Source organism: Pogoniulus pusillus, chromosome 34 (genome assembly GCF_015220805.1).
Source record: "Pogoniulus pusillus isolate bPogPus1 chromosome 34, bPogPus1.pri, whole genome shotgun sequence".
In the NCBI taxonomy this organism is placed as follows: Eukaryota; Metazoa; Chordata; class Aves; order Piciformes; family Lybiidae; genus Pogoniulus; species Pogoniulus pusillus.
In genome coordinates, this window is record NC_087297.1 from 15197054 (window position 1) to 15213540 (window position 16487).

Here is a 16487-nt window from a genome sequence, read left to right on the forward strand (position 1 = left end):
AAAATACATAAACCATCTGTGAAGCTGTGGCTTAAAATAGAAGTCTCCTCTTTTCCTAGTGGCTATTTTGTATGCTGAGCTGAAGAGTCATGCTCTTTAACTTGGCATTAAATGCTGCTTGAGTTCCTTTCTGTGCAGTGAAACAGCTTTGAAGGGTTCCTCACTTTGAAGTAGTCCAGTGTTTCACGGTTTGACCATTGTTTTGGAGGATGTGGATCAAGAAGAGTATAGGGAAGGACTGCAGCTGTTACACCTTCAGAGAGCTCTCCCATCTGTTAGATGAAGTTGTTTTAACTAGACATTTCCCTGAAGTGGATGATTCAAGCACTTGGAAGAGTTCTGAGCAGTAAATGCCAGCCTAATTGCTGTCTTTGTCCACTGCTTACAGGGGTCTGAAGAGAGATAGTTCTATAGGCTCTCTCTGTGTCTTACATCTCTTGTTTGGCTCAGTTGGTTCCTCAGTCAGTCCAGTCTGTCTTGAGTCTTTCTCTGAGATGCCTGTGGAGTGTTTGGATGCTTAGTTTTAGAATAAGGAACGAGGTATCCATGCTTTAAAAGCTGTATCACAATCTCCTGTGCATGTAACTTTTAGGTGGCTTGGATTATGTCATTAAGACATGTTACAGTTTTTGTCCAAGTCCAAATTGCTGAAGAGGTGTAGAAGTGGGAAGCAAACTATTGAGAAAATACTTCTGTCTTCACTCTATGAAGTCATAATCTCTTTAGGATGGGGAAAAAGGAAATAGGAATATATAGCATTTCTACCAGCTGTCTGCAGAGTTCCTCTTAATTAATTTGTGTCAATTCTTCTCCTCAGGTTTCCTGGCATTGCTCTCAAAGGCAAGAAATATAAACCACTCTTTGACTATTTTGTTCAGGTAAGACAAACAAGTTGTGTTGAATATAGGATATAGAGCAGAAAAAACCCTCACCTTCTACTCCCTCTACTCTGACCTGGTGAGGCTGCATCTAGAATATTGTGTCCAGTTCTGGGCCCCTCAGTTAAGGGACAGGGAGTTGCTTGAGAGAGTCCAGTGCAAAGCCACAAAAACGATGAAGAGTGTGGAATCTCATCCTCATGGGAAGAGAGTGAGGGATCTGGGGCTCTTCAGCTTGGAGACAAGGAGACTGAGAAGTCACCTCAGGAGTGTTTATAAGTATGTAAAGGGTGAGCACCCAGAGAATGGAGCCAGGCTCTATTTGATGATGCCCACGACAAGACAAGATGCATTGGGAAGTTGCATGGAAACATGAGGAACATTTTTTCAGCCTGAGGATGACAGAACTCTGGAACAAGCTGCCCTGGAAGGTTGTGGAGTTTCCCTCTCTGGAGATATCCAAGACCTTCCTGGATGCGTTTCTGTGTGATCTGGTATAGGTAATCCTGCTCTGTCAGGGAGGTTGGACTGGATGATCTTTAGAGGTCCCTTCCAACCCCTGACATTCTGTGATCCTGTGAAAACAAACCAAACCATTCTCAGTATTCCCTGCTCATGTTATAAAAATGTGTCCTAGTAGCATACTCTAGGTTGTATTCAAGTAGTTAAAAATCTTAGTGAAAGACTGAAAAGCAGAAATTTAAATTTTTTTTCTGCTGTGTTTTGTTTCTTAAGCTTTAAATCCTTTCACAATAAGAATTCAGTGATAACTGATAGTTTGTGTGCAGACAAATGATCCCATGTGGCTAAATCAGCAGTGTTCTCTCGGCTTTGTCTGTTGAGCTTGTTGTCTGCCTATGAGATCTACACATGTTTCACTCACAAGAGAAGGGCAGACACCTCAGATAAAAGAGGTGTGAAGAGGTAAAAGCTTTTGCTAAAATGACTGCAGATATTCCTGTTAATTTTTTTTATGGATGTCCTCCTGTGCAGCATTTAAGCTTTGCATAAGTCTCATGTGGTGAGCAGCACTGCAGAGGAGACTCTATAGCAGTGAGATAGAGAATTGATGTTTTTTAAAAGGTTCTGATGGGAAATGGATGAAAGTTTTCAATGAATTGAAGTGGATTACAGTACTGCTGGACAAGCAGCTGTTAATTCATGTGAGGGATTTGGTCATTAGCATTTGTATTCAAACTTGTGCCCAAGTCAGCAGAAGTGAGAACCTCTGCAGGGAGCAGGACTGTTATTGCTAGAGAAAGGTCAAGCACTGCTGAACCTGAGAAACAGCAGTGCAGGTGTAAAGGCTTGGAATTGATCAGTGTTTTGAGTCCTGCTGTACTTCTGAGGAGCAGATGGGCATCTATTGGTTTTCTTTTTAGAAGAGATCTCTTCTCTCAAAACAGCTCTCTTCAGAGCAAGCCAAAGCTGTTGTTTGCTTCAGCTGTGACTGCAGTAAGTTGGTGGGTTTTGTTTACTACTTTTCTGTTAAGGAATAGATAAGAGCTCTTTATTTTTTGCTAGCTGAAGACACCACAAGTTGTCAGATCTTTTCTTAGCCATTTTTTTCCTTTTCTTCTTTTTCTTCTTGTCACCTTCTCATCCTCTGGAGGAAACAAATCAAATCAATGACTATAAAAGTGAACTTCTTTGTAAAATGAGAAGCTACAGTGGCTACAGGAAAATGCAAGGAGACTTCTGTATATAGAATCTCAGCAGCTATTGTGGTTGTATCCTTGCTTTCAGGAGTGTATTGATTTGTAGCATGTGAAGCACAGAACTGTGCAAATACATGTGGCTTGAAGAGTAATTGACTATTAGTAATTGAGGCCTTCTGGAGAGGTCTTGGTCTTAATCACATTTGATGCTGTTTAAATGAAGTGTACACCCTGGGTGTTGTAGCTGTTGTGAGTGATTAAAGAATGTTAGTAAGGTCATATTTTACTGTGTCACTTGTTTTTGATGCATTTGTTTGCTCTTGGTGGGTGGTTAGTGGCTCCTGCACATCTTGAAGAACTCTGTTTTGCTGTGTCTATGTGTATGGATATAACTATACCTGTATATATGAAATCTCTGTGTTACAGTGCAAAGATAAAGGTGCCTTTGCTGTGGTAGTAGACAGTTACGTGAAGGAGGAAGAGGGCACAGGCGTTGTACACCAGGCTCCCTATTTTAGTGCTGTGAGTATGAATTGCACATCTGTAACCTTAATTTTGTTCCACTGTGCATTACTTGACTTTCCAGCTCCTGGGGACTGGCTGTCAGGGTGACTGATAGTAAACAATCTTCTTCTTTGCTGCTTGAAAGATAGGAATAAGGAACACAGTGTAGCACTGTGTTCTAATGAACTCTTGCATCCTCTCGTGCCCTCTGTATGCTGCACTGGGGATCTTAGGTGTCTCTTGATTGGATTATTGTGATATGTGAAGTGAGCCCACCACTGTCTCTGAGTGTTATTGGCTTTAGGTGTGGTGTTTTGTTGTTTATTTTTCCCAAAGCTGTAATTTATAGCTTAGGGAAGAAATGCTCTGTTGCTCTGATAGTCAGAACAAGCTTTGCTAAGTGACAGGTTCGGATGGTAACAGTGGTTTTACACAGCACACTGCCCCTCTTCAGTGTTTCCATTTCATTGCTCATTGGGCTTTTAGAGAGCAAAAAATTGCTTTGCCTGCTTTTGTACTGAGACTTTTTACCTTGATGGGAAAGGGTTTTGTTGCACTCCTGTTTTTCTGTCGTTATTGTTCTTTTCCTCTGTCTGTTCTGGTGGAGGTTAAGAGGGATAATTTTTCATGGATAGAATTGCTTCAGTTTTCGACAGATGAATTGAATGCATGAGTTTAGACTCGTTGTTCTTTTTGGATAGTTTCCTGTCTTCAGCCATTATCCAAAGATGCCCTCAAAAGAACTTGCAGTAGAGCTGCCAGCGCCCTGCAATCGGCAATCCTTAGACCAGGAGCTCTATTGTCATTCCCAGAAGCTGTTGGCATTTGTGATAGGCCTCTTGATATTTGTGTGCAATATCCCATCCCTTTCTGTCTCTTTTGTATGCATTTTCTTGGAGGGTGCATCCATTATGGTGGTGTTTCCCTTGTTGAGATGAATGCAATGTGAAAAGATGCCTCAGCTTCATATAGCTGTGAAGAAAGAAACTTAGACTGGACTGTGTGTTACTGGTTGATAAAGAAATCCATGATGGCTGGTAAAGTGCTTAAGAAGGCTAAAGCCTTACCACACTACTTGCACCTCAGACATTCTCCTGTAGCTCAATCTTGCAAGTACTTGACAGAGCTGCTTTTGAGTCAGGTCCTCTTGTTGTAGGAGATGGAATAGGAAAGGAACAGACTGCTAATAGAGAAAGAATTGTGGGAGGTATTTTCCCTTGGCTCCTCTGTTGCTTTGTTGCATATTTGCACAAGGCAGTTTAGTTGTTGGGAAATGTAACTGGCCTGGTAGAGCAAGGATTGTCTGCCCTCTCCAGTGGTTTTGTTATAAGCCCACAGGGATTTGTGTGAACACAGGGGGAAAAAAAAGGCATGTTTGACTCTCTCTTGTGGCAAGTCAGCAGCATGCTTTTAAAATAACCTCTCAGAGTATCAGTTCAATACATTGCAGTGGAAACAAATGCATCAAATATTTCTGTGAGGAAGAAGTCCACCAACATCACAAACAATGTGAGGAGCATCTTGACTTTAATGCATCATACGTAGCCCTGAGTCAACTGGCTGCAGTGCCTTTCAAAGGAGATTGCACAGTATATGTTGGTACTTCATGCTGCTGCCTCTTTCTCTTGGCATGCATGTGCTTCAGTTTTCACAGCTTGCTGACAATTTTTGTGCTGAAAGACTCACAAAGGGTTCTGGGTTAGGTTCAGGAATTCATTATTGGATAGCAGGTTCTGCATGGAATACCTAATGTGTGTATTGGCATTAAGTGTTTGCCTTTAGATAAGCTTAGCTGAAATAAGGGGGATCACTCACGACTGTAGGCAGGGCTGTCTGACTAATTCATTTGGCTTCTCTGCAGCTTCCTTTATTGCTATGTTGAAGGGTGCATAGGAAAGGGGCAAGTGGGATGGGAGACGGTGGTCAGGGAAGAAACAGAGCACAGTCCTGTGCAGGAAATGTGTTTTCTCTCTCTCTTTTCCCATAAGTCCTCCTACCCTGGACGTGTTTAAGGTTCATCTTGACAGGGTGCTGGGCCGTCTCATTTCAGCTCTACTGTTACCTCTGACAGTTACTCCAGGGGATCCTTGAGGTCCCTCCAAGACAGTGTTCTATGGAGTAAGTCTCCTTGATAAGTAGGGATAGACATAAGGTGGTTTTAATCCTCCTAACTGGCATGTGTTCTGTATGGCTGATAGATTTCTAGGTGATCTTTCTCCAGCAAATTCCAAGTACAAATGCACCTCCATGTCGCTCCAGGACACGTGCGGTCATTGTCTCCTGGCATTCTTTTGCAGAGCAGAGCAATAGATTATTTCAGTTCAAAAGACATGAAAACTGAAACTTCCAAAACAAGGCAAACCTGTGCTAAAACCTCTGTAAAGCCTCTAGCTCCAAGTAAGTGTGACAGTGCCATTCCCCTGCTCAGGCATTTCATGCCATGTGTCTACAGACAACTTAGAAAGCTTTAGGAACCTTGTCCATTTCAGGCAAGCTCTGTACTTCTGCTCCCTGTTCAGATTGAGTCACAAGTTTTATGGATCTCTTACTGTTGCACTTTCTTTTCAGTACATGACAAAAGTTTACTTGATGATTTTTTTGATTCAGAGGTGCTGAAGATGAACATTTTGATGTCATGTTTCTGTTGTTGTTTTAAATTTCAGATACAGCAGCACTGAGTTTTCATCAGTGAGCTGTTTAATAGCTTCTGCTTCATTCATTTGGTGAGTCACAACTTCTGTTTGTAATCTTCTCAAAGACCTAGTTGTAGCACGGGTACAAAAGCCAAAACTAGGACTTCTGTCCTGAGAAGAATTGAAATTTGCCTTGGCTTTACAGTAGAGCTTAGCATTTCTGTAGCTGACTGAGTATATTCATGAGCTGTGATTACTGAGACAAATCTTCATCCAATTAAATGGCAGGTCAGTTTGGAAGGCTTGTGCATTCAAGTTTGAGTTCTTCAGAAGAAAGGAACTAACTGTAGCAAACCAAAATAGCAAAGCTCTTTCTATGTCATCGACTGCATCAGTGATGCAGATCTAACTGAACCATCTCCTGACCTGAGCCCTGCCAAGGGGAAGGTTTGGTACCACGGTTTAGCTCGGCTGTGAGCCTGCCAAGCTTTGTAGCCTTTGCCAGCTGCTTCTGCAAAGCCTTTTACAATTCACTGCCACATCTGGGTTGGTGTTACGTCTGTCAGCTGGCCTGCATTTTGAACACAGCAGTCTGCTTGCTGTATCTCAGCAACAGTAGCTGATAAAAGGCCAACTGAGAATTGGCTCACGTCCATTAATCTATTGACTGAAGAAGCTGGTTGACCAAGTTGAGGCTGAATAATGGTAATAGCTGCCCACAGCTGCTGGAGAATGGAAAGAGACAATGCTATGGAGTAGATGAGTATTGTAGCTGAAGTGGTTTTTGGTTTGTGTGTGTCCTGTCTTGGTACAAGAAGTAGCCAACTTTACTGTGGCTATGGATGAGTGTCATGATTGGAAGATATCCTATGGATCAACAGCCAGCTTCTGCAGATTGGACTTGAGGGAGCTGATAGCTGTAGAGGCTGGTGGCTAGTGTTGGAGACATGGACAACAGAATGGATCTAGAAACCCTGTTCTGTTGCTCCTTGCCTTGCCTGTGTTAGTTCTGTCTAGGAAAGGAGACATCAGCTTAGCTGCAAAGCACTCACTTGCAACTTAGGGACTTGCTTCTGGTGTGTTCTCCTGGCTTGAGAGCAGCCCTGAGGAGAGGGACTTGGGAGTGCTGGTAGACAAGAAGCTCAATATGAGCTGTCGGTGTGCTCTTGCAGCCCGGAAAGCCAACCAGATCCTGGGCTGCATCGAGAGAAGTGTGGCCAGCAGGTCATGGGAAGTGATGCTCCCACTCTACTCTGCACTGCTGAGACCCTACCTGGAGCCCCTATTACAAGAGGAACATGGATGTGCTGGAACATGTCCAGAGGGGGGCCACAAGGATGATCAGAGGCCTGGAGCACCTCTCCTATGAGGAGAGACTGAAGGAGTTGGGGCTGTTTGGTCTGGAGAGGAGAAGGCTCCAAGGTGACATTATTGCAGCCTTCCAATATCTGAAGCAGGCCTACAAGAAAGCTGTTGAGGGACGTTCTGGGATGTCAGGTAGTGATAGGACTAAGGGGAATGGAACAAAGCTAGAAATGGGTAGATTCAGGCTGAATAGAATGATAGAATCAGTCAGAGTTGGAAGAGACCCCAAGGATCATCTAGTTCCAACCCCTTCTGCCATGGGCAGGAATGTCCTACCCTAGAACAGGCTGGCCAGAGCCCCATCCAGCCTGGCCTTAAACACCTCCAGGGATGGGGCCTCAACCACCTTCCTGGGCAACCCATGCCAGCCTCTTACCACTCTCGTGCTGAAGAACTACCTCCTCACTTCCAGCCTGAACCTGCCCATCTCCAGCTTTGCTCCGTTCTCCCTAGTCCTGTCACTCTGCCATAGCTTAACAAGTCCCTGCCCAGCTTTTTTGTTAGGAAGGAGTTCTTCCCCATAAGGGTGATGAGTCTGTGGGCTGGATTGCTGAGGGAGGTGCTCAAAGCCCTGTCCCAAGAGGTGTTTGAGGCCAGGCTGGATGAGGCTTTAGGTAGCCTGATCTAGTGTGAGGTGTCCCTGCCCATGGCAGGGGGGTTGGAACTAGCTGATCCTTGTGGTGTGTTCCGACTCTAACTCATTCTGTGCTTCTGCTAGAGGAAATAAGAAACTGAAGGCTAGCCAGGAAAATAAGCTGTGATGTTGTCCACGTGTGGTTCTTGACCAGTAGCATTGCCAGTGGGCCAACAAAGATTGAGCAATGCAGACTGAAAGGCTTTGGATCATTAAAACACTAAGACAATGGGGTTTATTATGTGGAGTTCCAGGAGTAGTAGACTGATTACAACCATTTGCTTTCTGAAAAAGACTCTGCATGCTTCTGTGCTAAACAGACAGAAGTCTTGGCTGGTCCAAGAAGATGACACAGTGGTGGTCAGTTTCTTTACTATGCAGTAGCATCTTGAAGCCGTTGGCTCTGTGTGTGCATGTGTGCAGGTAAAACGTGTGTTTACTTGTCCGTGCATATATACATGCCCAGAGGCACATAGCCCTTCTGTCAGGTGAGAGATTCTGGAGAAATGATCTTTGCTCTGATGCCTAAAATGACAGTCCTGTAGAATCCATCTTTTCCTGGGCGTGTTTGGGTTTGCCAAAGGCTGAGTGTTCTGCCATTCTTGTCCAGCCAGCACTTTTTGTATTGAATGTTTCATTTCTTCTTCCGTGGGGGGATATTTTAACCAATATTTTGTATTTCTTTACCCTGTCACTTGATCTTTTGTAGGATGATGACAGAGTCTGCATGGACTTGAATAGAATTCAGAAGGGTGCTGTGGCTGTTTGTGCCGTCGATGCATCTGGCTGCTTCACAGCAGAGGTGGCTGACTTGGCTGGACAGTATGTGAAGGTTAGTGGTCTTGGAGAAAGTAAAACACTGCTTTTATTCAGGGCAACATTTTCAATGGCATAAGTCTTCTTTCCCCTAATAGCTTGGTCTTCAAGGTGTCTTTGAGCTCTGGAAGAAGCCTAATGTATTTTAACCTTTGCAGCAGGGTTTCAGTGGGTTTATTACAGTATCTGAAAAAGAGAGGCTTTGACATGGGATTAGTACTGTGTATCTGGTAGTGAAAGGGAAGAGCAGCATCTCCATTCTGTATCTACTGCAGAATGAGTTTCCCTTTGCTTGTTCCTTATGGAAATGTAATGCATGAAGCCTCCAGGCAAGTATGCAGAGGCCTCTCTTCACCTCTGGATGACTTCTGCTTTTCCAGATGTGGTCATCAAGCTTGTGCCAGCCAGGTAGTGTAACACGACTTGTCAGAGGAGAGAAGTCCACTCATTTTCCCTACTTGTGGGATGTGTTGCAATGTGAATATACTTGCCAATAGAGGCAGGAGAATCCCTGTAAAAGAAACCAACAGGAACTCCAGACTACTGCAGACACAGGCAGAAAGGAGTTCCTGTTTAGCGCTGTGTGCAAAGACAACAAATAGTTGTTTGGTTGGTTTCCTGCTGCTGCAGTTTGACAGCAGAGCATGTTCCTGTAAACACAATTTGCTTGAATAAGGCTTTAAAATCTTGTGTTGCATTTCAACTCAAAGAGCTGTCATTGCTAAGGCAAATAAGAGAGCACTGGAGGCTACGTGTTTAGCTTTTGCTCGTGGGAATCTGAACTTAAGACTCTTGGAAAATATTCTAATGCTGAATTCTTCCAACAGTCATTTGTGGTTTTCTTTTTATCCCTCAATGTCACGTTGACACTCGTTCAATAGATGGCCTTTGATTTAACATTCAGCTTTTGATTGAACGTTCAGCTTTTGATTTAACATTCCCTTCCAGTTTAGAATCTCACTGCTGGTCAGTTAGTGAAGTGTTGTCAAATAGGCTTCCACTTCAGTAGCTGTATTCACAGCAGAGGAACGTGCTGTAGTGAGACCTAAGTATTAGGCTAAGAAGCACCATGTGACTTGCTGCCACAGAATCAGAAGACTCAATCAAAGTTTGAAGTTCTCATTTAATAATAAATTGTGTCTTGTGTTAGTGCTACAGAAAGTCTGCGTTTGGTACACAGCTGTGTGTGAGCTGGGGGCAAGGAAGGACTGTTGATGAATGCCAAGGTTTGAGAGCAAGTAGCTTTATTAGTGAAGTGTTAGAGTGCCTCTGCAGTAAGTGCATCCATTGTATAGTAGTTTTTTGGATTGTTTGATGTGTAAATACTGGTTTATGATAGAGGTTGTCTTGATTTGAGTATTGGAGATGATTCCTGTACTTCTTTACTAAAATAATGGAATTTGTATTTTGAGGAAAAAAATGTTTGTTCTGTCTTTTTAGGATGCAGATAAGAACATCACTAAAGTACTGAAAGAGAAAGGCAGCCTGGTTCACAGCAGTAGTTTTAAGCACAGCTCTCCTTTCTGCTGGAGGTAAGGAGACATGCTCTAAGACTGAAGATTCTGAGTAGTTCTTCAGATTTGTTTCTTCTGCCATAGATCTGGTTCATATAAATGTAATGCTGATTTTTTTCTCTGTGATGGTTACAGATGTATTTCTGTAGTTTGAATTTCTTGTCCTTTAGGGTTACATATATTATTTACTGTCTACCACTTGAAGATGGCTGTACTAAGTCTAAAAAAAAGAGCAGCCTATTTTCTGTGCAGATAAGTACTGAGTGTTAGAAAAGGGTATTTGGATAGCCTTTGAATGAGACAAGTATGGAACAGAATGTGTTGCAATGTTTGTATTCAAATTTGCCATGTTTTGGATAAAGTAGGTAAGTTATAGCTGTTATCATAGCTATCTCTTTTTAACCTTGTCAGGTCAGTTCTTTCTTTGGAGTCTGGTAGAGCCCAGTAGCTTCTCATGTCTGCATTGTTGATTAGAAGCAGTTAGCATTTACCTGCTGCAGTGGGTAGTACGTGTAAGCCATGAATGTTCTTCTGCACAGTCATTACTGAGTGGAGCTTGCAAACAACAGTGATGTCTCTGATCAGAAATAGCAGTTGGCATGTTTACTGTATCTGTGGGAGCTTCTTAGAAATACTTGGCTTTGTCAACTAGAAATGCAGAATGAGCCCTGGAAAAGCAGATAGGTGATTGGGCACAGTGGCTTGCCAGGAATCTTCCAATCTTCTTTGTCAGACTGGGAATTCTACAGAGGCTGAAGAGCTCCTCCATGTACAAGTCTCCATGGGCCTTTGGATATGACAAACACAGGCTAGACACATTTGATCTAGACATGAAGCTTCTTTTCATTAGTGTCCTCTCTGGTTTTAAACATGTACAACTGGTATTGCAAAGATGAGTTGAAAAAAGATCAAGTTTGAAAAAGAAAGCTGAGTTATTTTTCAGTAGGGATATTGTATTAAACTGTTACAAGTAAAGACACTTGAAAAGAAAGTCTTCTGTAGTCTCTGAAATGACTTGAACTTTCTGAGCCCTGATGCTTATAACATCTGTACTGAAGTAACTGTGATAAAAGCTTTGCTCTCCTGTAGCTTTAATGCTACCAAATGAAGTGTTTTAGCAGTGTACATTTACCTGTAGTCTATAGCAAGAATAACCTTCACTTGCTCCTGAACAGCGTGATTGGTTTGTTTCCCAACAGCTACCTGCAGAAAGAATGGGAATTGCTTTTCAAGTTATGTCCTTGGTGATCTGGGACAGGGTTTGAAAAGTGGCAGTCCAGAACCAAGCAACACTTTGGCGTTTTTCTTAGGTAGCAGTGCAGATGTACAGCCATGGTGTTCTGAGACACACCAGTCGTGGAGAAATGCTGATTCTGTGGAACATACTTAATCCTGCCACTCTGTTGACATTTTTGTTGATTGATGCTAAGTTGCAGGCAGCACCTAGCAGCAAATTATCTGGTGGGAAGAGCAGAATAATGGGTTCTACTTGACAAGCTCATTTCACTGCCACCACAAATCAAATCATAATTGGAATATGCTAAAAGTAGAAGAGTAGTTCTTAACTTTGAACATAGTCACAAGTTATTTTGATGAATGTAAGGAAACTTTGAAATCAGGCTCTTCCACTTAATGCACTGTTGTTCATGCTTTTGCCTGAAACCAGGCAGTCGTTGAATCCTCAGCATGTGGAGACATTTTCCCTTTTCTTATCTCTTATCTAACCAGAGTTCTCTGCTTTTCCTTGTTGTGCTTATGTAGTAGTTTTCTGTTAGTAAAACTTGAAAACTGGAGAGAAGCAGCCAGTAACAAGTTGGTAAGTACATAGTAGACAGTTTTCAGGGAGAGTTCCCCTTCATTGAAGTTGCTGAATATGGAGATGATTGGTCAGAATAATCTCCATATGCACTGGCACATAGAGAGCTTTGTCATGTTCAGGCCAGTGAAAGCAAAGCCAAGAAGCATCTTGTGTAGCTTGTGACCAGTTCTTTATAAAATGCTTTCTAAGTTACCTGCCAATGGGAAGGGAATGAGGTCACAGTGACTTGCATTGAACAGCCATGCAGACCAAAGCAGCTATTGGGAGTCTGTAGTGCCTGCAGAGAATGGTCTCACAGTCTTTACCTTTTCAAGCTTGAAGATTGCATTTCAGAGAATGCTGATTTGGTGGCACTGCTAGGCAGCAGGCAGAGCTCAGGTGTTTTTATTCCTCTGATGTATTTCTAAAGGACATATTTATAGTAAGGAGGAAACATTCAGTTGACACAGGCAGGAATATTTAGGTAGGATTTTTTTAAGCTTCAGCCTGATCTAAAATCTGTGTGGGTGACTTCTCCCATATCTATGTACTGATGGAAAACACTATCTTGTAATGGGTATTTCTCAGCAAAGAATTGAGTCTGGTTTCCTCAGTCTTCTCACCACTCAAGTGAAGCAGAAATAGGTCAGATCTCACTGCTTGGGCAGGCTTTCAGTCTGTTATTCTCTTTCTGTCTCTTGTTGAGGAACTGTTTCACGGTAGAGCTAGAAAAGAAGAAGACATTCAGGACAACTGTGCCATTTCCCCTTTCTTACCACCTTCATGTAGGTGGCAGTAGTGCTCTGTGGGTGCTTTGGAACGGTTATCAATCATGACAAACATACTGTGTTAGGTCAGAAGGCTGGGAAATCACTGCAGCTTCATCTGCTTGTCGTTTGTGTAGGTTCTTTATCTGAAGCTACTTTTGCACTAAACCTTGTCTTCAGTCAGCCCCATATGTCAGCTGCTAGAGGCTGGGCACTGGTTTACTGTTCCAGCATTTTTTGCAGTCTGTTAAGACTATGTGAGACACTGTTTTGTTCTTGCTTCCAATAACTCAAGATCTTCTATTTAATGCAATTCATCATTCTTCAGCATGTGAAACGATGCTCAGTGAAACTGAAACATTTCTTCAGTACCTTATAGCTGGCAGAATATTTTCTTCTTCACTGTCATCTTGCCACTGGATGACAAATGAGCTGAGCCCTTTTGTAGCATTACAAGTTCATTTGCGATGCAGAATGTCCCAACTTAGTGGACTTGGACTAAGTAGCTAGGCCTCTGCTCCATTATTATCCTGTGGAACATTTCCTGTAAGGCTATAGATACTTTGGCTATTAAAAGATACAGGTAGATATGTATAGCTTATAGCCACGAGGAAACATCTTCTGACATGTAGCATTAGGAGATGCAAGCTGTTGTTCATTATTGGGTTTTATGGGAGGTGAGTTCAGTTTTTAAGGCATGAGCAACCTTTGTCATGGATTTTCTCTTCTTTGGTCAGGCAGATGTACCCTTAGGAAGTGCTTCCACCAGCAATTTTAATGTACATTATAACCTCCAGTAGTTTGTGCACTTGAAATGAGTCCATTTCAAGTGAGAGCAAGTAAAATGAGTTAACCTTATAGGATGGATTGTTCACAGTAATAACTATGTGTAGGAAAGAATAGTTTCAGAGGATCTTTGCTTGTCAGTATTCCTTACTTCAACATTCAGTGAAACAAAACTCACATGGGATGGGAGCAGTTGCAGAACTTAGGTTTGCTTGGAATTGGTAGCAGTAAGTGTACAGACTAATAAATTCTCCAAGTTACCTAGGAAAATTCTGATCTCCACACATTCTGTAATGCAACTGATTAAGGTCTCAGTAGTTTGTTCAAGTAATACACATTCTTCCAAAGTATCTAGTGATGAAATGATGGGTAAAAGTCATTGCTGGAAAGTTGAGACCTTTTGAAACCTTCACATCCAGCCCATTATTCCAACCTGAAAAGAGACTGAGCCCTAGGGGATGGAACCTATCCCATGTGAGTTTTGTTTCACTGAGTGTCCAAGTAAGGAATAGATTAAGATGTGTCAATAAACTTGCTTGATCAGCTTATCTGGATCTCCTCTTTTCCTTCTCTGCCTGGAATAGGACATTTTTTCAAGTAGTAGCCCTGGGCAGTATTACTTTTCTGTGATCTGTCACTATTGTTCTGAATGGAAATAGTAAAACCAAACCATACCATAATGGTTTTTTTGTCTGGTTTCTCATATTGATAGAGACCTTTAAAAAGAGAACAGAATGAACTTACAGAGAAGGCTTAAATGTGACTCCTTTTAATAGTTACTGAAGTTCACATCATTGTACTATGTAGGAACATAAATTTCCAATTGAAGTACCATTTGAATGTTCTCATGCTTGTTCTTGCTGTACAAATTCCTCAAATTGCTGGGTTTGAAGGCTTTAATAAAAGTAGTTTTAGGGTTTGGTTTCAAAACAGTAGCTCACCTAAGTCTAACTGTTGGTGTAATGTATAAAAAAACCAACCTTTGTGACTGTGATAATAATTCAGGCACAATAAGTTCAGTCTGTAGAAAGGAAGCTGTGTGCAAAAAGTATTTTAAAGAGTACTATAGAAATAAGGTAGCACTGAAAATGTTTGTTTTGTTTCTTTTGCTCCCCTCCCCATCATCTTCCCTCTGCAGGTCTGATACTCTGCTGATAGACAAAGCTGTGCCAAGCTGGTTTGTAAGAGTGGAACACATGGTGGAGAAACTGCTGGAATGTAATGCCCAATGCTACTGGTAATGTCTCCTGCATCTGTTTTGGTTTTTGTGTGTCTAGGTTTGGGTGTTCAGGTGTGTGTGTGTGTGCTGGAAGTCTTACAGAGCTCTGTTTCACTGGTGGTGTGATCACTTCATATTTCTGTTGCATCTTCTGGAGCTGCTGTACTGGAATGAGGCTGGTAACCAGTGTTAAATGGTGTTTTATCTCAGGTTTCACAAATGCACTGGTTGGGCAACAGGACAGTTTCCCTCACATAACAGATACAACCTGCTTCAGTGCCTCTCAGCCTGCTGCTTGATCAGATTTGTACACAATTCCCTTCTTCGTGTCAAAGAAGGCGTTCCTTGCTGATGTGAAATCCTACTGAGAAATAGGTTTTAGAGTGTGAGTAAGGGTGACTGTGAATATGCACTAATAATTTACAATGAAATACATTGCAGGATCCTTAAAAACACCCTCTAATCGTGTTAGGCAACCCTGAACAATTCAGCACAGGAGAAACTGCAAAGGAAAGTCAGTCTGTGGAAGTGCACAGACAAAGCCTCTTTACAAGGGTCCACTGGAGAGAAGAATTTAGACAGTTGTAGGCACATGTTGTTTCAAATTGCAACTCACTTTAAGCTGTTTCTTCTCATGTCCTTATTACAGAAAAGGTTGATTATTTTGTCATAGGTGCATTTGAAGAATGAAACCCAAAGCTCTCACCATGCCATACTGTTCTGTGCAAACCCCCTAACCTAGCTGCCCTAGCTTGTGTCCTAGTTGTGAGAATTGAGTTGGACAAGTTGCAGGAAATGTTATGCTGGTGGCAGGAATGAAGAAGTATTGGTGTGAAGTTGATTTAGAAAGCAACAGACACAGTAAGAGGGAACTCTTGGTGATGGTAGCTGTTTTAAGCGTTAGCCACAGGTTGATGATTTGTCAGGGACAGAAGGGACCATACCTTCTCCACATCCATAACTTTTAATTTTTCTTCTCTCATAATTAACTTCTGCCTGGGAAGTTGAGTCTAGGCAGGAAAAACGTGGAGGTTACAGCCTTGTTTGGGTGTACTGTGTGCCACTTGAGTTGTTGTCCAGTCTTTCCTTATGTGGACTGCAGCAGAGCTGGGATTCCACCACGATGTGCCTCTGCTTAGCAACTGAAACGATGTTAGAGTGACTCAACTTTCAGTGGACAATGACAGCTTATGATGTGTTTTGTCATGGGCTGCAGTTAGCAGTTAAATTCTTCATGAGCAGCTTTTGCATAACTGCTTCCATGGTAGAGGCACAGCAAATACTGGAGTGTCTGGGCAGAGCTGGTGATCCGTGCTGCAGACTGCCCGACAATGCTGCAGCGTTGGCTTGCCAACCAGCACATGCCCAGTCTGGGTGTGGGAGAAGATTGCATAGATTAGTAAGTGTTGCTTTCTGTTTGCCATAACAGAGCATACTGTGATCCTTCTTTTGGGGAAAAATAAGCTGGAGAGGGGGTGAGAGTGTTTGTTCCTAGCTTTAATTAGCTTTCTCAAGATGCTTTTACTGTTGTGATGACTGACAGTAGACCTGCATACTTAATTTTCACCTGTAATGATCCTCTTCAGGAAGTGCTTGAATGGTAGAGTTTTGCTTTCAGAAGCAAAGCTTCAAGAAGAAACTTTTTGGTGACCTCCACTCATCCAGGAGGTATTAATAAGAATTAGTAAGCAGTTTTATGAGTAATGTTTTAGACCTGGAAGAGGGGAGATTTAGAGTGGATATTAGGAAGAAATGCTTTACAGCGAGGGTGGTGAGACAGTGGAACAGGTTGCCCAGGGAGATTGTGGCTTCCCCCTCCCTGGAGATGTTAAAGGTCAGATTGGATGAGGCCTTGAGCAGCTTGGTCTAGTGGAAGGTGTCCCTGCCATGGCAGAGGGGGTTGGGACTAGGTGAT

The 16487-nt window shown here is 42.5% G+C and overlaps 1 protein-coding gene across 29 annotated transcripts in view; it reads left to right on the forward strand.

Annotated features, from left to right (window-relative positions):
* Positions 1–16487, forward strand: part of LOC135189744 (protein disulfide-isomerase TMX3-like) — a 50271-nt gene that overhangs the window by 9539 nt on the left and 24245 nt on the right. For 17 of the 29 annotated variants that reach the window (XR_010308278.1, XR_010308280.1, XR_010308279.1 and 14 more), the window contains 3 exons: positions 2963–3058; positions 5704–5763; positions 14492–14590. The exons of 1 other annotated variant lie outside the window; for it this stretch is intronic. Coding sequence is in view for 5 of the 28 variants with exons in the window: in XM_064170429.1 (XP_064026499.1) it covers positions 14582–14590 (9 nt within the window). In the remaining 23 variants the exon portion in view is untranslated. Of the gene's footprint in view, positions 1–817; positions 879–1613; positions 1803–2962; positions 3059–5703; positions 5764–8381; positions 8505–8868; positions 8966–9928; positions 10021–14491; positions 14591–14782; positions 14958–16487 lie in introns of those variants that run through there. 11 more of the 29 variants (XR_010308258.1, XR_010308257.1, XR_010308264.1 and 8 more) reach the window with 9 other exon arrangements.